At 43.4% G+C, this 24,188-nt stretch overlaps 1 protein-coding gene across 14 annotated transcripts in view; it reads left to right on the top strand.

Moving 5' to 3' along the window:
- The first annotated feature begins 4,954 nt into the window (after positions 1–4,954).
- The window catches only part of LOC109864858 (prominin-1-A), a 112,351-nt gene continuing 93,117 nt past the window's right edge, over positions 4,955–24,188 (top strand). For 9 of the 14 annotated variants that reach the window (XM_031798413.1, XM_020452867.2, XM_020452870.2 and 6 more), the window contains exon 1: positions 4,955–5,683. In XM_031798413.1, the coding sequence (XP_031654273.1) occupies positions 5,446–5,683 (238 nt within the window). In that variant the 5' untranslated portion in view covers positions 4,955–5,445. The remainder of the gene's footprint in view (positions 5,684–24,188) is intronic. The other 5 variants (XM_031798415.1, XM_031798411.1, XM_031798412.1 and 2 more) reach the window with 1 other exon arrangement.

The raw sequence follows: 24,188 nt of genomic DNA on the forward strand, positions 1-24,188 counted from the left end.
TTCCATTTGTATACGATCACATCTCTTATGCATGGTAATACTTTGGAACACATTTCCAAAATTCAAAACACTTGTAGCTGATTTTCAGATGTTTTACAGTTTTCTGATGTTTTTTAATATTTGGGGGGCCAAATAGCTGCTAGTTGGAAACCTGTCTGTCCTAGAGTGTGACTGTACAAGACTAGTGGACTCAGCTGAGGTTAGGCTAATGTTCATATGAAAACAACTGCACACAACGATTACAGATGACAATCTATTTTAGTCCTGATAAAGATGCGGTGTTGATCCTCAAGATGTTGGCTCAAACTGCATAAGCCACATGCAGTGTGTTGGTTTTATTTTGTGAAGAATGTACAGAATAGCTCATCGGGTAAACACAGCACATCACCACAACTCTGTCGCCTTGCCAAACAAGAATTGATATATTTTGACATATGTCTTTAGTGTCCCAAGAAGCAGTCCTCTAGTTTATGGTTTGTATTGTAATGGTCCCTGAAGGCCACTGGTTTATTTATTTATTTATTTTATTTTACCTTTATTTAACCAGGTAGGCAAGTTGAGAACAAGTTCTCATTTACAATTGCGACCTGGCCAAGATAAAGCAAAGCAGTTCGACAGATAAAACGACACAGAGTTACACATGGAGTAAAAACAAACATACAGTCAATAATGCAGTATAAACAAGTCTATATACAATGTGAGCAAATGAGGTGAGAAGGGAGGTAAAGGCAAAAAAGGCCATGATGGCAAAGTAAATACAATATAGCAAGTAAAATACTGGAATGGTAGTTTTGCAATGGAAGAATGTGCAAAGTAGAAATAAAAAATAATGGGGTGCAAAGGAGCAAAATAAATAAATAAATAAAAATTAAATACAGTTGGGAAAGAGGTAGTTGTTTGGGCTAAATTATAGGTGGGCTATGTACAGGTGCAGTAATCTGTGAGCTGCTCTGACAGTTGGTGCTTAAAGCTAGTGAGGGAGATAAGTGTTTCCAGTTTCAGAGATTTTTGTAGTTCGTTCCAGTCATTGGCAGCAGAGAACTGGAAGGAGAGGCGGCCAAAGAAAGAATTGGTTTTGGGGGTGACTAGAGAGATATACCTGCTGGAGCGTGTGCTACAGGTGGGAGATGCTATGGTGACCAGCGAGCTGAGATAAGGGGGGACTTTACCTAGCAGGGTCTTGTAGATGACATGGAGCCAGTGGGTTTGGCGACGAGTATGAAGCGAGGGCCAGCCAACGAGAGCGTACAGGTCGCAATGGTGGGTAGTATATGGGGCTTTAGTGATAAAACGGATTGCACTGTGATAGACTGCATCCAATTTGTTGAGTAGGGTATTGGAGGCTATTTTGTAAATGACATCGCCAAAGTCGAGGATTGGTATGATGGTCAGTTTTACAAGGGTATGTTTGGCAGCATGAGTGAAGGATGCTTTGTTACGAAATAGGAAGCCAATTCTAGATTTAACTTTGGATTGGAGATGTTTGATATGGGTCTGGAAGGAGAGTTTACAGTCTAACCAGACACCTAAGTATTTGTAGTTGTCCACGTATTCTAAGTCAGAGCCGTCCAGAGTAGTGATGTTGGACAGGCGGGTAGGTGCAGGTAGCGATCGGTTTAGCAGGACTTTAGTACGACATTGAAAGAAGGCTAATTTATTTTCCGCAACCATGTCTGTCATTCTTATTCTGGCTATTTGGGGATTTCCTGTATTCTTTTTGACAATGAACTGTTGCGATTTGTGTTGACAACATTTGCTGGAAACATATTAGTGGTGGTGGAGATTTAATACAGTATATACAGTACCAGTCAAACTTTTGGACACACCTACTCATTCAAGGGTTTTTCTTAATTTTAATTTGACTATTTTATTTTCTATTCTATTTTATTTTATTTTATTCTACAATTGACTATTGTAGAATAATCGTGAAGACATCAAAACTATGAAGTAACACATGGAATCATGTAGTAATTAAAAAAGAAAAATATTTTATATTTGAGATTCTTCAAAGTAACCCCCCCCCCCTTTGCCTTGATGACAGCTTAGCACACTCTTGGCATTCTCTCAACCAGCTTCATGAGGAATGCTTTTCCAACAGTCTTAAAGGAGTACCCACATATGCTGAGCACTTGTTGGCTGCTTTTCATTCACTCTGTGGTCCAACTCATCCCAAACCATCTCAATTGGGTGATTTCTTGGCCCAAGCAAGTCTCTTATTTTTATTGGTGTTCTTTAGTAGTGGTTTCTTTGCAGCAATTCAACCATGAAGGCCTGATTCACTCTGTCTCCTCTGAACAGTTGATGTTGAGATGTGTTTGCTACTTGAACGCTGAAGCATTCATTTGGCCTGCATTTTCTGAGGCTTGTAACGCTAATGAACTTATCCTCTGCAGCAGAGATAACTCTGGATCTTCCTTTCCTGTGGCGGTCCTCGTGAGAATCAGTTGTGTCACAACACAACTGATTGGCTCAAACACATTAAGAAGGAAAGAAATTCCTCAAATGTACTTTTAACAAGGCACACCTGTTAAGTGAAATGCATTTCAGGTGATTACCTCATGAAGCCGGTTGAGAGAATGCCAAGAGTGTGCAAAGCTGTCATAAAGGCAAAGGGTAACTACTTTGAATAATATAAAATATATTTATATTTGTTTAACACTTTTTTTGGTTAGTACATGATTCCTTATGTTATTTCATAGTTTTTGTGTCTACAATGTAGAACATGTTAAAAATAAAGTAAAACCCTTGAATGAGTAGGTGTGTCTAAACTTTTGAGAGAAATTGTCTATACACACAAAAAGCTTATTTCTCTCAAAATTACAGCCGCAGACCATGTGTAACCATGTCAGCCCAGGACCTCCACATCCGGCTTCTTCACCTGTGGGATCGTTTGAGACCAGCCATCCAGAAAGCTGATGAAACTGTGGGTTTGGACAACTGAATAATTTCTGCACAAAATGTCAGAAACCGTCTCAGGGAAGCTCATCTGCTTGCTCGCCATCCTCAGCAGGTTCTTGACCTGACTCCAGTTCGGGGGTCATAACCGACTTCAGTGGGTAAATGCTCACCTTCGATGACCACTGGCACACTGGAGAAGTGTGCTCTTCGCGGATAAATCCCGGTTTCAACTGTACCTGGAAAATGGCAGACAGTGTGTATGGCGTCGTGTGGGTGGGTGGTTTGCTGATGTCAACTTTGAACCGTGCTCGATGGTGGCAGTGGGGTTATGATATGGGCAGGCATAAGCTACGGACAACTAACACAATTGCATTTTATCGATGGCAATTTGAATGCACAGAGATCTTGTGACGAGATCCTGAGGCCTATTGTGCCATTCACCCGCCACCATCCCCTCATGTTTCAGCATGATAATGCATGGCCCCATGTTGCAAGGATCTGTACACAGTTCCTGGAAGCTGAATAAAATTCCATGACCTGTATACTCACCAGATAGATCACCCATTGAGCACATTTGGGATGCTCTGGATCGACGAGTATGACAGCGAGTATGACAGCATATTCCAGTTCACGCCAATATCCAGCAACTTTGCAGAGCCATCGAAAAGGAGTGGGACAACATTCCACAGGCCACAATAAACAGCCTGATCAACTCTATGCAAAGGAGATGTGTCGTGCTACATGAGGCAAATGGTGGTCACACCAGATACTGACTGGTTTTATGATCTAGGCCCCTAGCTTGTTTTTAAGGAATCTGACCAGCAGATGCTTAACTTTATTCCAGTCATGGGAAATCCATAGATTGGGGCTTAATGACTGTATTTAAATTGATTGATTTCCTTATATGAACTAACTCAGCAAAATCTTTTAAATTGTTGCATGTTGCGTTTATATTTTTGTTCAGTGTAGAATATTGTATAAACAACATGAAAGCATGAGTGTACATTTATCTGCCAAAGACTGCACTGTTTCTCATTCCAGTGGACCAGTGGGAGTCTTCTGGCAGGAATTCCCTCAAACAACTTGAATACCGGCTACTGTACATAACCAATCCCACTTTATGAACATGGCATTTGGGGCATTTTCTAAATTTAGTTAATCTACATATCATATGCAGCAGAGCACTGACAACATCTCCACATTTACCTGATGTGAAGAAAAAAACATTTACTGTGGTTACACAACATTGACCCCCTGTATTTGCCTACTCAGGGACCACATTTGAAATAGAACACATACCCCTATTCAAAGGCTTTTTTCATTCACCTGATCTGGTTTGCTTCTCTCAGTGCGGATCTAATGAGTGTTGTGAATGCACTGAAGTATGGAGTCCTGTAGCCCTGATCAAAGCCCTGCCCACATGGAGCCTATCCAGAGTGGTCCTGCTGTGTTCTGGGACATCAACAAGGACCACATTGTGCATGGGGACGCTGGGTGTGAGCCTACCTGGGTTCTGCTCCACCAATCACAGTGCTTCTAGATCTGTGGACTGTGGTGTCAAAGTATCTTATGTCTACCCTCTAGGGGTGGGGAGGTGGGGGCAGGGTCAGAGTTTGGGAGGTCATTGAACACCTGTGATGTGGGGGCAGAGAGATGGTGGGGAGGGGGGGGGGGTGGTTCAAGACAGTTTGGCATCTGTTTATCTGAAAGTGGACACTTTGGGTGTAGGTTAGGACATTGGTCCATGGGTAGGCTACATCATTGGTAGGCTATACAGTCAAAAATAGTCTTCATATGTTTTAAATCTTAATACATATTCCATGGTTGTTGGAGATTATGCATTCATTTGGTGCAACTAAACTGTTTTTAAAAAATGTATTATTTAAGAGTATTAGGGTAACCAGCTAAAGGAATTAAAGAGAGCCTACATCATACTAGGCTACATCTCAAAACAAAAGAAAGGTCATGTTCCATCTTTTCAACGAGAATCTTCCAGTCCTCCTTCCCCCCACAGGCGGAGCGCTTCCCATTGGACCAACTGTTTCCCGGGGCTCCCACAGTCAGTAGACCGAATGCGCGCGCTTACACGCTATATGTGCTATATGGCATCCTTGGGACGTCCCTTAACTGATTGAAGTTGACATTTAAAATGGTTAAGGCAATGGTTAGGGTTAGGTTATGTTTATGGTTTGGGTAAGGACGTCCAAAGGATCCCGGATAGCAGCAGGCAGCCAACCGTTCCAGCAGCTCTCCCGCACAGATGCGCGAGCCAACTTGTCAGTTGGTCTCATTTCGGAGGGGAACGGAGCGGTTCGATCCGAGCGGTATGAGGAACCACTGACGGTGGAAACGATGATAATCACGAAATCTTCCCCGGACAGAAGGACTTAACCTGCAGTCCCACTGCTCACCCTTCCCGTTTTATTTCCACCTCTAGAGATACGGACCTAACGTTAGCGAAATTTCTGTACCATCTCCATTGTAGACTATCTCTCCCTTTGATCTTTTTTTAAACCCCGTACATTAAGGTTAGAGTGTCTTGACACGATGTGGAAAACCGGGCTCCTTCTCCTCTTTTGGGGACTATTAACATCCAGTGAACTCCAGCAAGAAGCAACGGAGCCGGAGCCCCGAAATCAACCACCGTCGGGAAAGTTGGATTTTGGCTATGTGCCCCAGGGAGATTACAAAACCCTCGCCTATTACGAACCTGGAGTAATAGGGATACTGTTCCACATGGTGCACGCTTTTCTATACGTCGTGCAGCCCAACCCTTTCCCTGAAGGTAAGGCATCGATAGTGCAATGTTTTGATGCCCATTGAGCTGTCCCTTAAGATGTCGTAATAGCGTTTCCTCGTTTAGCGTCAACACTGTCATGTGTCGTTTGGCAATGGCAAAATAAACTATTCTGTATGAGATTTTCAAATCATGCCACGAAACACTTGATGTATTTGGCTGCTGTGAATATGTCACTAGTTTATGCAAAACATGCCCATCAAATCCTGAAAACGTTCTTTATTTGCATAATATTTATCTTGTGCCTTAAATTCATTCATGCATGTACAGTATGTGTCCACAACAGACAGTCTACTTGAAGGCAGTATATTGTCTATAGTGTACTGCCCAGAGCCTGTGTCAACATAATTAAAATGTTACTGACCTCTTGCTAACTGTGTGCATCATGTGGTCACTGGTCATTAAATAGTTTGAGTACCCAATGCACCAGAAAACGCAATAAAATAGGTTGGGAGGTGGACAATTTGTCAAATTAAATTTGAATGCATTAGGACTAACTTTCCATATACTCAAATAAGATGTCTTTAAAGTGAGTATTGGGTGGTCACTTGAATAGAGGGGTTAGTAGACAAGACTACCCCATATCTGTTTTCATAATCAATTGGTAAATCTGGAGGTTAGGAGTGGCTCCCTGTATCACAGATTTAATTAGGTAATCCCATAATCTGGAATGCCATATGTTGCTGTGCTTTTAGTTTACAGGATTGTCAGTCACTAATTGATATAGCTCAAACTCACTTACTCAATAGAATAGATGTTCAATTTGTTCATTGGATGTAATTGAACTTTTGGGTTCTATTACACATCTCAAATGAGTGTATTAGTCGTTTACACAGATTTGCAGGTGCAGTGAAATTCTTGTTTCTAGCTCCAACAGTGCAGTAATACCTAGAAATCTTTAAGGAAAGTTGAAATCCCATGTTAGAGATAATGAGGTTTGCAATGTAAAATCTGGCTTCTTCTGGACAGTGCATTAAAAAGGTTCTATGAATGTTAAATTGAACACCCAAATTAATTATATGACCATGAATTAGACTGTGTGCGTGACCAATTAGCTTAATATATTTTAGACATCCAGACATATTACTATAGGGGGTTCCATCATTTTTTCAAATTCATCTTATGTTTAAAAAATTTTAAATTCTGGGAAACCGAATTGCCTCGACTGTATAGCCACGTGTTCATCAATTTAATTGGGACAATATAATGCACGCATGGAGATTTAGCATGATAATCCAGCAATCTGTCAGGCCTATTTTGATTAGAGGGGACAGGCTGTTATGGAAAAACCCTGTGGGACTTTCAGGGCTACACAGTGTACCAGCCCCTATGCTTCCCTGTAACACTGTTGTGACTTCCATAAAACATCAAACTTAGTGTGGCATTGTGCAATTTTCAGAGAGAAATGTATTGGACCAAAACTGATTTCTTAATGCCATATAAAGATCAAAATCAGGCCAGGCCAAATCTATTGTACCCCTGTTTTCCTCTATTCATTTCTTGGTGGTGCGCCAGGGTTCCGAAATCAACAATCAGGGCTGTAAACTTCCAAAATATCCCATTCGAAGGCCAAATATCCCATTTGAAGGCCAAATAGTTCAGGTGGGAGCCAACAGAAACTACTGGTAGGGGAGCCCACCAAGTCTTAGTAATGGCAAAGGTGTGGTTAGGGGGTGTCCTCCCTAGCACATTAGAGTAAACCCTAATATCTGTGACAGTCTTCTCTTGGTTACTATCACGTTTTTAGATAAGACCCAGATGCAGACAGTGTCGAAGAAACAAACATTTATATCTAAAACGGGCAGGCAAACGACAGGTCAAAGGCAGGCAGGGGTCAATAATCCAGAGAGGGTGCAAGGGGTCCAAAACGGCAGGCAGTCTCAGGGTCAGGCCAGGCAGGGGTCAATAATCCAGAGAGGATGCAAGGGGTCCAAAACGGCAGGCTGTCTCAGGGTCAGGCCAGGTAGGGGTCAATAATCCAGAGAGGATGCAAGGGGTCCAAAACGGCAGGCAGTCTCAGGGTCAGGCCAGGCAGGGGTCAATAATCCAGAGAGGATGCAAGGGGTCCAAAACGGCAGGCAGTCTCAGGGTCAGGCCAGGCAGGGGTCAATAATCCAGAGAGGGTGCAAGGGGTCCAAAACGGCAGGCAGTCTCAGGGTCAGGCCAGGTAGGGGTCAATAATCCAGAGAGGATGCAAGGGGTCCAAAACGGCAGGCAGTCTCAGGGTCAGGCCAGGCAGGGGTCAATAATCCAGAGAGGGTGCAAGGGGTCCAAAACGGCAGGCAGTCTCAGGGTCAGGCCAGGCAGGGGTCAATAATCCAGAGAGGATGCAAGGGGTCCAAAACGGCAGGCAGTCTCAGGGTCAGGCCAGGTAGGGGTCAATAATCCAGAGAGGATGCAAGGGGTCCAAAACTGCAGGCAGTCTCAGGGTCAGGCCAGGCAGGGGTCAATAATCCAGAGAGGATGCAAGGGGTCCAAAACGGCAGGCAGTCTCAGGGTCAGGCCAGGCAGGGGTCAATAATCCAGAGAGGGTGCAAGGGGTCCAAAACGGCAGGCAGTCTCAGGGTCAGGCCAGGCAGGGGTCAATAATCCAGAGAGGGTGCAAGGGGTCCAAAACGGCAGGCAGTCTCAGGGTCAGGCCAGGTAGGGGTCAATAATCCAGAGAGGATGCAAGGGGTCCAAAATGGCAGGCAGTCTCAGGGTCAGGCCAGGCAGGGGTCAATAATCCAGAGAGGATGCAAGGGGTCCAAAATGGCAGGCAGTCTCAGGGTCAGGCCAGGCAGGGGTCAATAATCCAGAGAGGATGCAAGGGGTCCAAAACGGCAGGCAGTCTCAGGGTCAGGCCAGGCAGGGGTCAATAATCCAGAGAGGATGCAAGGGGTCCAAAACGGCAGGCAGTCTCAGGGTCAGGCCAGGCAGGGGTCAATAATCCAGAGAGGGTGCAAGGGGTCCAAAACAGCAGGCAGTCTCAGGGTCAGGCCAGGCAGGGGTCAATAATCCAGAGAGGATGCAAGGGGTCCAAAACGGCAGGCAGTCTCAGGGTCAGGCCAGGCAGGGGTCAATAATCCAGAGAGGATGCAAGGGGTCCAAAACGGCAGGCAGTCTCAGGGTCAGGCCAGGCAGGGGTCAATAATCCAGAGAGGGTGCAAGGGGTCCAAAACGGCAGGCAGTCTCAGGGTCAGGCCAGGCAGGGGTCAATAATCCAGAGAGGATGCAAGGGGTCCAAAACGGCAGGCAGTCTCAGGGTCAGGCCAGGCAGGGGTCAATAATCCAGAGAGGATGCAAGGGGTCCAAAACGGCAGGCAGTCTCAGGGTCAGGCCAGGCAGGGGTCAATAATCCAGAGAGGATGCAAGGGGTCCAAAACGGCAGGCAGTCTCAGGGTCAGGCCAGGCAGGGGTCAATAATCCAGAGAGGGTGCAAGGGGTCCAAAACGGCAGGCAGTCTCAGGGTCAGGCCAGGCAGGTGTCAATAATCCAGAGAGGATGCAAGGGGTCCAAAACGGCAGGCAGTCTCAGGGTCAGGCCAGGCAGGGGTCAATAATCCAGAGAGGGTGCAAGGGGTCCAAAACGGCAGACAGTCTCAGGGTCAGGCCTGGTAGGGGTCAATAATCCAGTAAGGTACAGAACGGCAGGCAGATTCAGGGAAGGCAGAAAGGTCAAAACCGGGAAGGACTAGAAAACAGGGGCAAGAAACAGGCAGAAGCAGGGGAACAAAACACTGGTAAGTTTCCCGAACAAAATGAACTGGCAACAGACCAACAGAGAACACATGTATAAATACACAGGGGATAATGGGGGAATATGGGCAACACCTGGAGTGGGGTGGAGACTAGCACAAAGACAGGTGAAACAGATCAGGGTATGACAGTTACACAGTACGGCAGGTAGTCTAGCGGTTAGAGTGTTGGGCCAGTAACTGAAAGGTTTCTGGTTCGAATACCCGAGCCGACAAGGTGAAAAACTGTGCCCTTGAGCAAGGCACTTAGCCCTAATTTGCTCCAGGGGTGTCGTACTGCTATGGCTGACCCTGTAAAACAAAACATTTCACTGCACTTATCCGGTGTACAGTATGTAACAATAAAAAAAGTATTTTTTTCCATCACCAACTGGTGCTGTGACAACTGCAAGAGACGATAAGGTTGAATTTCCAAAACATCCATCATTTTGTTAGGATTTATAGAATTGCCTACATCACACTGCTAAACTGCAAGATGTTATCATTCAGTTGTTAATGACAGCTTTTCTTTACTGCCCGCCAACCTGTAAGAGCTGTTATTAGCAATATAGCAACAGTTGTCAAGTTGTCTATCACTCCCACCCACTCATGCAACCAAGCGCTAGGCTATCTGACACATGGCCAAACACATGCACATCACCCACACATAGTCACACAGCAATAGAACCTGTAAAGCAAATGACTAATTTATGTTGTTCATCAATTTGCTGTCGTTTCAAACCACTTGACTTATGGTAATAGTACTGTTATGTAACATAAGTCACCCTACACTTGAGACTAGATTTTTTTATGCAGTTCCTGCTGTCACCCCGAATCTGTTGGTGTGAGGCTAGAGGGATTATAATAACTACAGCCATGCAAATTCCAGTTGAAAAGTGCTCTGTGACAAATAGAACGTTTTCTCATCAACGGCTCAATTCGCCACGTCTGCTTGCAATACCCTCTCCCCGAAGTAGCTATGACAGGTGTAATATTGACTCCATGGACACAGCGCTTCGGCGAGAAACAGGCATTAGTTAAGGCTAGGGAACAGTTGCCAGGGAAACACACACACTGCCAGGCATGGTAGCCAATGTATTTTTGATTTCCTTCTTTTTGCCCTGCATATGAAGTGTGAACTGAGACAGAGTTTGGAGGCAATTATTGCATTTTAGCGGTTTTAGCAAACCATATTTCCACTGTGCTGGAGGTACTTCGCTGAGAGAAGCAGCACCTTTCAATCCCAGTATTGAGTGTCTCTATAGAATACATTGTTTGCGTTGACATGATGGATTTTTGGTTTAACCCATGGAAGGAGAAAGTGTTACATATCATTAGCCCCTGGCCTTACGGCATACTAGGGAAGAGGAGCCTGGTATTTAAACCATAACAGATAATGGGTTTAAACACTAATATCCTCTTTAGCTCTCTTGGTATAGGCCTAGGTGATAGCAGGGCCTAATCCTACTTCACACATGATACGCTACACTACAAACAGTATGTCATGCTTCTGCAGTGCACTGTGTCTGAAATGGCAGTTATGTTTTTGTGAATGTGAACGGCAGCTGTGGGATGATGGGGAATTTAGAGGGGCAGAGATTGGTCACAGATGGCGTTGTAAATGGGCATCATCTGTGGTTTTCTCCTCACAAAGATCCCGTCCCTTGACTCTGCCGGATCCTCTCAGGACATCATGGTTGTGTCTGAATGGCCCTGCTACAGTGCGTACTGTTTACTAAGTGTACTAACAGTATTCTATAAGACACTGTTGAGTGAGACGTAGCCTATGCAGGAAGCTACAAATATGAGCCTATGACTCATCCATCCATATGGAGCTGGAGCATGCATCTTTGTCCGTCACTATGTTCTCTTTATTTACTGACTGAAAGCAACATGCCCCCTTTTCCCAGTTGCATTGCATTGTGGGTATGAAATGGCGATTATAGCCTACTTCCTGAGTACTGTACATCAAAGTCCTACTATGGTATGTCCATGTCAGTCTGTTGCTCTTCACATTCAGATAACGCTCCTTTGTGAGTGGGTTGCATTCAAAACATCTGTCACTTGCATATCACCCCATTACATGTAGGAATATCTGTATCTATAGTTCTGCTTACTGTTACTGTAACAGGAAGTCAAGATGTGAGTAGGCTGGATGTATGGAGCTGTTTGTCTGGTGTGTATCTATGCCTGTCACAAACAGTCATGTCACTGTGGTGACTATGGTGCCCGTGGTGTGGTAATGCTCCAAGACAGCCATGGGCATAGCCTAACATAATGCCAGCTGAATGCCTGTGGCAACGTGCCACTCTGTCACATAGCTTAGTAGGCCTATGTATTCTCCTGCACCCTATTGAGTCATTTCATGTATATGTTTTATGATTTACATGATGCTTTGTTTATAGACTTAATGTACTTTTATGCCGTCTGAAGTAGTCTATAAGGCCACATCTTGAAACAGGCTGACAAAGAGTATTAAGTGACTAATGTGGACATTCTGTCCATTGGGCTCAAACTGTGCATATTATGTAATATGAGCACAAATAGATCTCCATTATTCTGACATTGTCTGTCATTCAAAGCCTATCATTATGTGCAGTTAGTGTTTCAGTCTAGCTATTGCCACTCCATTGTGTAGGAGCAGGTATGACTACATCGTTGATATCAAAATAACACAATAGTTTTCACTGTGGTCCTGATATACCAAACCAATTGACTAAATAACTTCAAGAAGACAATGATAGATAATCATAGAATCAGATAGTGTGAGGAAACTAGTCATTCACACACCAACAAAGGCTGGGACAGGTGCTTGGAGTTATTACTTTCCTTTCAGATGACTTAGGCCTAAATAAGTTGATTTGTGACTACTTTGGCTTGTCTTCCCACACGGTATTTAAAGTCAACTCAATACTAAAGGTGCTCTGGATGGGACACAACTGGAACAGCTATTATAAATGGTGACCCATTACATTGAGTCTACTTCTTTTGAGCTGTTAGTGTTCATTTTGTTTTTATGAGCTTCTTGCTTTATGTGTGTACAGCAGAGGGCATTCATTTGTAATGGAGTATCAAACATAAATTGATTGAAATGAGGACATGGAGTCACAGACCATCACTAATAGCCAAGCAGGAGTTATTTTCTTCCTACTGTACAAAGCAAATGTGACTCACCACCTGGATTCGGTCTTATGTAGCAAAATTTGAATTTCTGTTTTTTACATTGGATAAAAGTAGAAACTCAGAGCTACACAATTGTATATCATGCACTGTATTTGAGGAACAATGGGAAAGCAATTCTGCTTTGAAAGTTTATAAACTTGTAAACTCTGCTGGCAGCAATTTCATTATGCTTTTTTGCCGACGTTTACTGACACCGGCCATATTCAACAGGTGTTGTACACTTAAGCTTAAGACATGTAGCTAGCTACCTAGGTAAACAATTAACCTAGCTAGGTAAACAACATATAAGATCACACACATCACGTCACGCCACCTAGCGTTAGCTAGGGAGCCAGCCAGCTGACAGTACACTTTAGCTTGAAATGAAACCACTTTCTGTCAAAATTAGAAACGTGAAATATCTGAAAATGTAACTAGCTAGACTATTTTGCCCGTATACATCATCATGCATGGTGGACGCGTCTCCCTGTCACGGATCCATGCCACAAATGCCCTTAGTTTGAAGACGTAATCCAGAAACAGGTGTTATCCCATCTCTTTAGCTATCATACTATAATTCCACTGATTTCAAAACTTGATCCTCCAGAGAGCAGAGAGAACACTTATGCAGCTACATAAAAAAAAGCTGTGTTCACCTTGGTTACCATGTCCAGCCCACTCGTCTCAGCCAATCATGGCTATTGGGAAGGTTGCTGTCTTTTTTATGTGACTTATCCAACAAGGCTTATAATTTAACAATTGTATTCGTATTTACAGATGGAATGCATGTTTGTTATTAAGGCACATGAAAGTTCACATGTTCAAGAAGTCATTTCTGGACAAAAATGGATTTTGTTCTAACTGCTCTCCTGTGAAGTCGTGACTTGCAACATATGCCTAGTTTCCTGAATCGGGTCACAAATGCCAAAACCCCCACCATCGCTCTTTCCTTTAGTGCCACCATGGGGTAGCCTAGTGGTTAGAGCGTTGGACTAGCAACTGAAAAGTTGCAAGATCAAATCCCCGCGCTGACAAGGTAAAAATCTGTCGTTCTGCCTCTGAACAAGGCAGTGTTCCTAGGCCGTCATTGAAAATAAGAATTTGTTCTTAACTGACTTGCCTAGTTAAATAAATAGCTACCAAGGGACTGGTTTGTGTTGTAGGCTATCCTATAAGCATTAGGCCTATTCTGCCAGACTCTTTAACTATGTCTTGAGGCCAGCAAAAATATAGCATAAATGCATATGCATGATTTACAATATTGCCTGAAATCAACTCCCCTTGTGACGGTTGTATTTGAACTATCTAGAAAAAAAGCTTTGCATAGTGTTCCACATCAGTGTGGTATTAAAGAATATAAGACGGAACCCCTGCAGGTACTCGATTCCCCCAAGGGGAAGGCAGCCAAAATGCTAGTACTGAATGAAATGCTTATTTTTAGTGGAGCTACTTTCTTTCACACAGCCTTGGATGGGATTTTGTCCAAGCTGCAAGACAAAGAGCTGAACTCGGAGAGTGCCCAGTGCTGAAAGACTCCTAATTGCCCCCACAATATGTCTTACGTAAAACCTTTTTCTCTGTAAAGTGAATGACCTTTCAATTTGCCAGAAAATCTGCATGTAGGGGGATGCTCTTCAACAGGAGTGGCACAAATTGATTAAAGTACATAACAAAAAGGTATTTCCTGAAATTCTGATCCAAGAGGCAAGCTGTATCTCATTAATTGAATCTTGCCATACCAAATGCCAGGTTGGCATAATAGCAACATGAGAATGGAACAGATGATAAGAGATATGGCATTAAGATGGCCTGGGACTTTGAGGCTTTCAGGTAATGCTATAATGACACCAGCGCTTCAATCTGCATAAATTCAATCTGCCAAAGAGTTTAGAAATGGAGTCTGATGGAAAGACCGAGAGAGAACCACACATAAAAAACACAGTGAAAAGGCAGGAAATCCACATAATAATAGGAAGTGAAACAGTCAAAGAACCAGACAGGAAAATAAACATAGCAGTGGTTTTCTCATAGAGTAGCCAGCCAAATAGAAAAAGTACCCAGCCAGGTGCCCCTGGAGGATTCAAAATGTTTTACTGAAGGAGCTCTATTTTGGCGGCCTCTGGTACGTTCTAATGCCTTGATTTCATCTGGAATACATAGCAAAATTATTGAATACTTTATTGCGTTTACCTCCCAGATTGGAAAAATGTGTTGCGGTATTGTGTAGAAAGACATGACTTTCCAATTTAAATGACTGAAAATGTATGAAATCAGTGTATTGTTAGTTGTTCTGGATATCATCTAGGCCTATGTGACCAGACTAAGACAACATTTAAACCATCTTCTCTTGATATTAGTCTTATTTGCAGTTTTACTGCAAGATATTAATTGCCACAATGATGTTTGTTCTTCAAATGATGTATTTGATAAAAACAGACCAAATTAAGTAAATAGCCCACATTATCTTGAAAAATAAATTTAAAGGTTCAATAATACAAGGGCTATATCAGTCTTAAGTATTATATCGTTCAGATTTGACATAGCCTAAATTATTAATAAAATATATTTCGGTAGGTCATTATTTTTGCCTGATTTGTTAGTTTTTTCCCCCCAAATTCCGTTTTCTCCATTGAGTTTTTCCAGGTTTCCTTTTTTAAATTTTTTTTACGTTTTCAGTCTCAAAATCACACTTTTTTATAAACAAAAAATCTAAGTCCTAAATCTAAGTCCACAACAGTGCTTAAACCTCATCAGGAGACCACGTTTAGGGACGTGATTCGGTAGGCTACACTGGCTGATGAGACCAGAGTCACTCACTTTAGCGTGACTGTTTCGGTTTCCACCAGATAGCACAGCCACAAAGTTGAAATTGACTATACTGAAAAAAAATCCATGGAAACGCAAACGTGCTTTTTGGTCTTAATTGAAGGTTAAGGTTAGGCATAAGGTTAGCTGTGTGGTTAAGGTTAGGTTTCAAATCACATCTTAAGAAATTGTAGAAATGGGTGGGGTTTCTGACTTTGTTGCTGTGGTAACTAGTGTCTACCCAGAGTCTGGCAAGCCCTGACATTCTAGGAAAGGAAACCTAGGAAATCCGTTGGTTTACTTGTCTCAATGCAATACCATGAACATATAACTATGTGGCATGATTTATGAATGGAAAAGAGATATAGGAGATCGACTTTATTCAGTAAGTTCGACACCTTTTATAAACTAGTCAACGCTTGCTCTTCAGTTGTCAATCAAAGCACAGTAAATAGCCTATGGGCCACAACTCTGCATGGGTGACTATGTGAAACGTGCAAAAATAATAATTAGGCTAAGTGGATTTTGACTCATTGTTACCTCTTCCATTACATGGGACATGCAAATTCACAAGCGTCATGTGTAAAGAAATGCGACTGCAACCAACCACAGTGCACAAATATTGTGCTGGGAGGCGGGACAGACAGCGGATTGCGTTTCCCCGTCATCGCTGGTTTTGTGACTGACCGGCGCCTGTCCTATCAATAGATCACTAGAAGATGCATATTGTTCATTCTAGCAGGAGAGGGCTCGACGGACTAGCGAATTGAAACTTTTAAATTAAAGGTAGCCTAGTTAATATGAAGTGGGAAAAGTATCCGGTTGAAAATCTGTATCCAGCTATAACCAGCTGGCACTAATGGAAAACACTGACATGCAGTCAGGTCCATAAGTATTTGGACAGTGACACAATTTGCATCATTTTGGCTCTGTAGACCACCACAATGGATTTGAAAGGAAACGTATGTAGACTTTGATCTTTAATTTAAGGGGTTTGTCAATAGTATTGTATAGGATATTTTTTTTATATAGCCCCTCAATTTTAGGGACTCAAAAGTAATTGGACAAACTAATATAATCATACATTAAATTGTGAGTTTTAATACTTGGTTGCAGATAAATAAATACAAGGGAACCAGTTCCATTGGCAGCCATACATACCCACTCCATAACACTACCTCCACCATGCTTTACAGATGAGGTGATATGCTTTGGAACATGAGCAGTTTCTTCCCTTTCCCATACTCTTCTCTTCCCATCATTCTTGTACAAGTTGTCTCATCTGTCCATCAAATGTTGTTCCAGAACTGTACAGGTTTTTTTAGATGTTTTTTGGCAAACTCTAATCTGGTCTTCCTGTTTTTGAGTCTTACCAATGGTTTACATCTTGTGGTAAATTCTCTACATTTACTATGGTGAAGTCTTCTCTTGATTCTTGACTCTGACACAGATACGCCTACCTCCTGGAGGGTGTTCTTGATCTGGCCAACTGTTGTGAAGGGGTTTTTCTTCACCAGAGAAAAAATTATTCTGTCATGCACCACAGTTGTTTTCTGTGGTCATCCAGGCCTTTTGGTGTTCCTGAGCTCACCAGTGCGTTCTTTCTCTTTTTAAGAATGTACCAAATAGTTGATTTGGCCACACATAATGTTTTTGCCATCTCTCTGATGGGTTTGTTTCAGCCTAATGATGGCTTGCTTCACTGGCAGTGACAGCTCTTCGGACTTCATATTGAGGGTTAGCAGCAACAGATTCCAAATGAAAATGCCACACTTGAAATCAACTCTAGACCTTTTATCTGCTTACTTGTAAATTAATGAATGAGGGAATAACACACACCTGGCCATGGAACAGCTGAGCAGCCAATTGCTCAAAGGGGGGGACCACATATAAAAATGTTGTAATTCCTACCCCTTTCTTATGATTTAGATGTAAATACCCTCAAATTAAAGCTGAAAGTCTGCACTTTGAGCTCATATTCATTATTTAATTTCAATATGCTGTGATATACAGCTAAAATAATAATAACTTGGTCAATGTCCCAATATTTATGGACCTAACTGTGCATAGAGATAAAAGAGGGAGAGATATTTAAAGATGAAGAGAAGCAGCGAAAGAAGAAGAGTGACAAAGAATGAAATAGATAGCGTGTTAGAGAGAGAAATAGAGAGAGCTGACACATCATGAAGACACTGTTGGGGCTATGTCTTGCTCGGGCACGTCATATGGATCAGGCCTTGGAAGCTGAGCAGGCGAGCATGCCGCTCTTCTGGTGAATGGATGGCATGCCATGTATCCTCTCCGTCGTTTAGTTATGCTTCATAGGCGGGCGCAACCGTGCCTACTGGGAGCTGGCACTGGGGACATGGTGAGTTGTAATTGCAGATGTGCTACATTAAGGGTCAGTCTGCCAAAGCCAGAGATGACTACTCGGACTACCCACTCTGCGTGGCATCAGCTTCAGTGCCACTCATGATGTTTTAGACTATGCTTTTAGCCTTACTACATTTGAGAGAGAGCAAAGTTAAATTGATCACAGACGGACTGTTTCACAATGCAGGGGTGAGGTTAAGTTCATGTCACAGTGCAGGGGTGAGGTTAAGTTCATGTCACAGTGCAGGGGCGAGGTTAAGAGCATGTCACAATGCAGGGACAAGGTTAAGAGCATGTCACAGTGCAGGGGCGAGGTTAAGAGCATGTCACAATGCAGGGGTGAGGTTAAGAGCATGTCACAATGCAGGGGCAAGGTTAAGAGCATGTCACAATGCAGGGGCAAGGTTAAGAGCATGTCACAATGCAGGGGCAAGGTTAAGAACATGTCACAGTGCAGGGACGAGGTAAAGAGCATGTCACAATGCAGGGGCAAGGTTAAGAGCATGTCACAATGCAGGGGCGAGGTTAAGAGCATGTCACAATGCAGGGGCAAGGTTAAGAGCATGTCACAATGCAGGGGCGAGGTTAAGAGCATGGCACAATGCAGGGACAAGTTTAAGAGCATGTCACAGTGCAGGGACGAGTTTAAGAGCATGTCATAGTGCAGGGGCGAGGTTAAGAGCATGTCACAGTGCAGGGGCGAGGTTAAGAGCATGTCACAGTGCAGGGACGAGTTTAAGAGCATGTCATAGTGCAGGGGCAAGGTTAAGAGCATGTCACAGTGCAGGGACGAGTTTAAGAGCATGTCACAGTCCAGGGGCAAGGTTAAGAGCATGTCACAGTGCAGGGGCGAGGTTAAGAGCATGTCACAATGCAGGGGCGAGGTTAAGAGCATGTCACAGTGCAGGGACGAGGTTAAGAGCATGTCACAGTGCAGCGGCGAGGTTAAGAGCATGTCACAGTGCAGGGGCGAGGTTAAGAGCATGTCACAGTGCAGGGGCGAGGTTAAGAGCATGTCACAGTGCAGGGGCGAGGTTAAGAGCATGTCACAGTGCAGCGGTGAGGTTAAGAGCATGTCACAGTGCAGGGGCGAGGTTAAGAGCATGTCACAATGCAGGGGCGAGGTTAAGAGCATGTCACAGTGCAGGGACGAGGTTAAGAGCATGTCACAATGCAGGGGTGAGGTTAAGTTCATGTCACAGTGCACGGACAAGGTTAAGAGCATGTCACAGTGCAGGGGCGAGGTTAAGAGCATGTCACAGTGCAGGGGCGAGGTTAAGAGTATGTCTCAGTGCAGGGGCAAGGTTAAGAGCATGTCATTTAGCTCTTGAGGAAAGGGATTGGTTGATGTCAGGGATATGTCTTTCGAAAACCAATCTTAATGCTGATTGGTTAAGGGCCCAGCCTAACTATCCTTAGCCCATCAAGGAGTTTTTCACATGGACTGTAGTTAGAGTTGACTGTCCGTCATTGTCGCCATGACACTGGTGTTAGCTCCTGAAAAATTATTGCTCAGTTTGTGGTGCGCAGCATTGCGGTAGCACATATTGCTAGCAGCATTTTATCCAAAGACTGTTATACTAGCTGTCTAGTCTGTGTTTATAAATGTGCAATGAGCATGAAACACAATTATATAAGAACTGGCAACTCATTCAGTGAAATAAGGTAGGCCACTTGATTTCAACACCTGAACAAAGTGGACAGGCTAGCATGCTATTCAAATGGTTAGAGATAGACAAAATGGTGTGTTCATAACAATTCAACTGTCAGCTAGCAAATAGATCCTCTAAAGATTAGCTGGATACTGACTAGCACGTGGGATTGTGTTGACAGATTGTTTATGAGACGTGTTCATTTTCTATAATGCCTGCTAGAAGAAGTTAGTCATTATTAGTGAATGTGCATTATGCATGGTTAAATTTGTTAAACAATTTATTTTAATAGACAGACTTGAAAGCCAGATCAGTTAACTCTAATGCAAAAAAAACAGGTTTTGATCAAATCATTAAATTATTAGTGGGTCTTATGGTTGTGGAAGGCCTATTTAGCCTAAGTACACTACTCAAAAAAATAAAGGGAACACTTAAACAACACAATGTAACTCCAAGTCAATCACACTTCTGTGAAATCAAACTGTCCACTTAGGAAGCAACACTGATTGACAATAAATGTCACATGTTGTTGTGCAAATGGAATAGACAACAGGTGGAAATTATAGGCAATCAGCAAGACACCCCCAATAAAGGAGTGGTTCTGCAGGTGGTGACCACAGACCACTTCTCAGTTCCTATGCTTCCTGGCTGATGTTTTGGTCACTTTTGAATGCTGGCGGTTCTTTCACTCTAGTGGTAGCATGAGACGGAGTCTACAACCCACACAAGTAGCTCAGGTAGTGCAGCTCATCCAGGATGGCACATCAATGCGAGCTGTGGCAAGAAGGTTTGCTGTGTCTGTCGGTGTAGTGTCCAGAGCATGGAGGGGCTACCAGGAGACAGGCCAGTACAGAGATGTGGAGGATGCCGTAGGAGGGCAACAACCCAGCAGCAGGACCGCTACCTCCGCTTTGTGCAAGGAGGGGCACCGCCAGAGCCCTGCAAAATGACCTCCAGCAGGCCACAAATGTGCATGTGTCTGCTCAAATGGTCAGAAACAGACTCCATGAGGGTGGTATGAGGGCCCGCCGAGTAGTATGAGGGCTGTAAGCATAACCCAACACCGTGCAGGACGTTTGGCATTTGCCAGAGAACACCAAGATTGTCAAATTCGCCACTGGCGCCCTGTGCTCTTCACAGATGAAAGCATGTTCACACTGAGCACATGTGACAGACGTGACAGAGTCTGGAGATGCCGTGGAGAACGTTCTGCTGCCTGCAACATCCTCCAGCATGACCGGTTTGGCGGTGGGTCAGTCATGGTGTGGGGTGGCATTTCTTTGGGGGACCGCACAGCCCTCCATGTGCTCGCCAGAGGTAGCCTGACTGCCATTAGGTACCGAGATGAGGTCCTCAGACCCCTTGTGAGACCATATGCTTGTGCGGTTGGCCCTGGGTTCCTCCTAATGCAAGACAATACTAGACCACATGTGGCTGGAGTGTGTCAGCAGTTCCTGCAATAGGAAGGCATTGATGCTTTCCTCTTGAGCACATCTGGGACATCATGTCTCGCTCCATCCACCAACGCCACGTTGCACCACAGACTGTCCAGGAGTTGGCGGATGCTTTAGTCCAGGTCTGGGAGGAGATACCTCAGGAGACCATCCGCCACCTCATCAGGAGCATGCCCAGGCGTTGTAGGGAGGTCATACAGGCACGTGGAGGCCATACACACTACTGAGCCTCATTTTGACGTGTTTTAAGGACATTACATCAAAGTTGGATCAGCCTGTAGTGTGGTTTTCCACTTTAATTTTGAGTGTGACTCCAAATCCAGACCTTTTTTGTGTGATTTTGTTGTCAGCACATTCAACTATGTATTGAAAAAAGTATTTAATAAGAATATTTCATTAATTCAGATCTAGGATGTGTTATTTTAGTGTTCCCTTTATTTTTTTGAGCAGTGTATAATTTCGTAAACCCTGAAATCATTAGATTATTGCTGACTGTTTGAAATGCAGTGTACTTGACCTTTAATTGTACAACAAAGCTTATTTCGACAGAACGATTTTAGGCAATATCGCCCAGCCCTAATGGAAATCCTAAAAACTAGGCTAAACTTGGATGTTTGATGCTCCAAATCTTGCAGTAGGCCCAGGCCTAACCCTTTGACTGTACTGTACTGTGGGTCCAATCCCGACAGAACCATGTGTGGTCGTGTAGTGTAACAAAGAGCTTTCATGTTAGTTTGACAAATTTGATGGTCTTTCATCCAGTTCTGTATCACATCTTATGTCTGGATCCATTAAATGAAAGCGTTCCACACATCTCTGTGCTTTAACTCGATTGCTCTGCCTTTTAGTTGCATATTACAGAATTATGTTATAATGCCATAACAATGCTGTAGTTGAAAGAACAATTCCAATTACATGGCAATCTTAAAATCCCAGACTTACTTTTGGTTTTACTTAAGTGCTTTGAGTGAATCATGTAGCAAACCAAGCAGGAGGTCATATCCCCACACAAAAAAAAAATAGATTGAAACCATTCCTCTTTTCCTCCTAAAATGAACTCTACCATCAAGCTCTGTTCTCTGTGGCCTGTTACCCTTCCTTCCGCCCACCACAGTTGATCATAATGATTATTCTTAATAAGGATATAAAGAAGGAGTAATTATGAAAATGTTGTCTATGACACTGCCTCTGGGGGGAACACTCAAATCAATGGAGTGGAGAAAATATGAAGGAAAACATTTCCTTGATCACCAAAGCCCCAACAAGATGCCATTTGATGAGCTATGTGGATGAAATGTGTCCCTAGGAGAAAGAAATGCAAAAGACCCAGCTTGGTTTACTGTTTCCTTCAGCAAGCTTGGGGGAAAAGGGACAAAGGAGGAGAGGGGGAGGGAGGGAAGGAGAGAGAAAATACTTTAGTTATTGTATGCAAGAATGCATCTGCATGGTGAAAACAGGATGTGCCTGACTTCAATCTTGCCTGTCTGTCTGTCACTGTGTGTTTTTCTCAACTCGTACATGTGTCCTATTTCTGTGTGTAGTCTCTCCAATGTTCTTTCAAACTGCACACGGTCATTATTCTGATGTGTTTATGTATACTGTACGATGCATACTGTACCATACGTACTGTAACATGAATACTGTAACATACATACTGTACCATACTGTACATACTGTAGCACATACTGTAGCACATACTGTACCACACTGTACATACTGTAACATGCATACTGTACCATACTGTACATACTGTAACAAATACTGTACCATACATGCTGTAACACATTGTACCATACTGTAACATGCATACAGTACCATACATATTGTACGTGTTTGTTTGTGTATTTGATTACCTGAGTAATACTGTGTGTTGAGATTCTTCACAGTAGTCACCCTTTGCCTTGATGACAGCTTTTATAGAGAGAATGATTTATTTAAGCTTTTATTTCTTTCATCACATTGCCAGTGGGTCAGACGTTTACATACACTCAATTAGTATTTGGTAGCATAGCCTTTAAATTGCTTAACTGGGGTCAAATGTTTTGGGTAGCCTTCCACAAGCTTCCCACAATAAATTGGGTGAATTTTGGCTCATTCCTCCTGACAGAGCTGGTGTAACTGAGACAGGTTTGTAGGCCTCCTTGCTCGCACATGCTTTTTCAGTTCTGCCCACACATTTTCTATAGGATTGAGGTCAGGGCTTTGTGATGGCCACTCCAATACCTTGACTTTGTTATCCTTAAGCCATTTTGCCACGACTTTGGAAGTATGCTTGGGGTCATTGTCCATTTGGAAGACCCATTTGCGATCAAGCTTTAACTTCCTGATGGATGTCTTGAGATGTTGCTTCAAAATATCCACATAATTTTGTTTCCTCATGTTGCCATCTATTTTGTGAAGTGCACCAGTCCCTCCTGCAGCAAAGCACACCCACAACATGATGCTGCCACCCCCGTGCTTCACAGGTTGGGATGGTGTACGTTTGGCTTACAAGCCTCCCCCTTTTCCCTCCAAATATAACGATGGTCATTATGGCCAAGCCTATCAGAAGCTTCTAAAACCATGAGATCATTTTCCAAGCTGTTTAAAGGCACAGTCAACTTAGTTTATGTAAACTTCTGACCCACTGGAATTGTGATATAGTGAATTATAAGTGAAATAATCTGTCTGTAAACAATTGTTGAAAAAATTGCTTGTGTCATGCACAAAGTAGATGTCCCAACCGACTTGCCAAAACTGTAGTTTGTTAACAAGAAATTTGTGAACTGGTTGAAAAACGAGTTTTAATGACTCCAACATAAGTGGATGTAAACTTCCGACTTCAACTGTAGGTAGGGATAAAGTCTTGCTGACGTTGAGGGAGAGGTTGTTGACCTGGCAGGCCTCTGACCTCCTCCCTGTAGGCTGTCTCATTGTCATTGGTGATCAGGCCTTCCACCGTCGTGTCGTCTGCAAATTTAATGATGGTGTTGGAGTCGCGTGCGGCCAAGCAGTCGTGGGTGAACAGGGAGTACAGGAGGCCCCGTATTAAATGGTCAGTGTGGCGGATGTGTTGTTGCCTACCCTCACCACCTGGGGGAGGCCCGTCAGAAAGTCCAGGATCCATTTGCAGAAGGAGGTGTTTAATCCCCAATCCCGTCCTTAGTTTATTGATGAGTTTGTAGGGCTCTATGGTGTTAAACGCTGAACTGTAGTCAAGGAACATCATTCTCACGTAGGTGTTCCTTTTGTCCAGGTGGGAAAGGGCAGTGTGGAGTGCAATCTCTATTGCACTCCACACCTTGGGTTGTGCTTACTTCACTGAACTAGGCTCTGCTTGCTCACAAATAGCC

This window comes from Oncorhynchus kisutch, linkage group LG19 (genome assembly GCF_002021735.2).
Source record: "Oncorhynchus kisutch isolate 150728-3 linkage group LG19, Okis_V2, whole genome shotgun sequence".
NCBI classification, from domain to species: domain Eukaryota; kingdom Metazoa; phylum Chordata; class Actinopteri; order Salmoniformes; family Salmonidae; genus Oncorhynchus; species Oncorhynchus kisutch.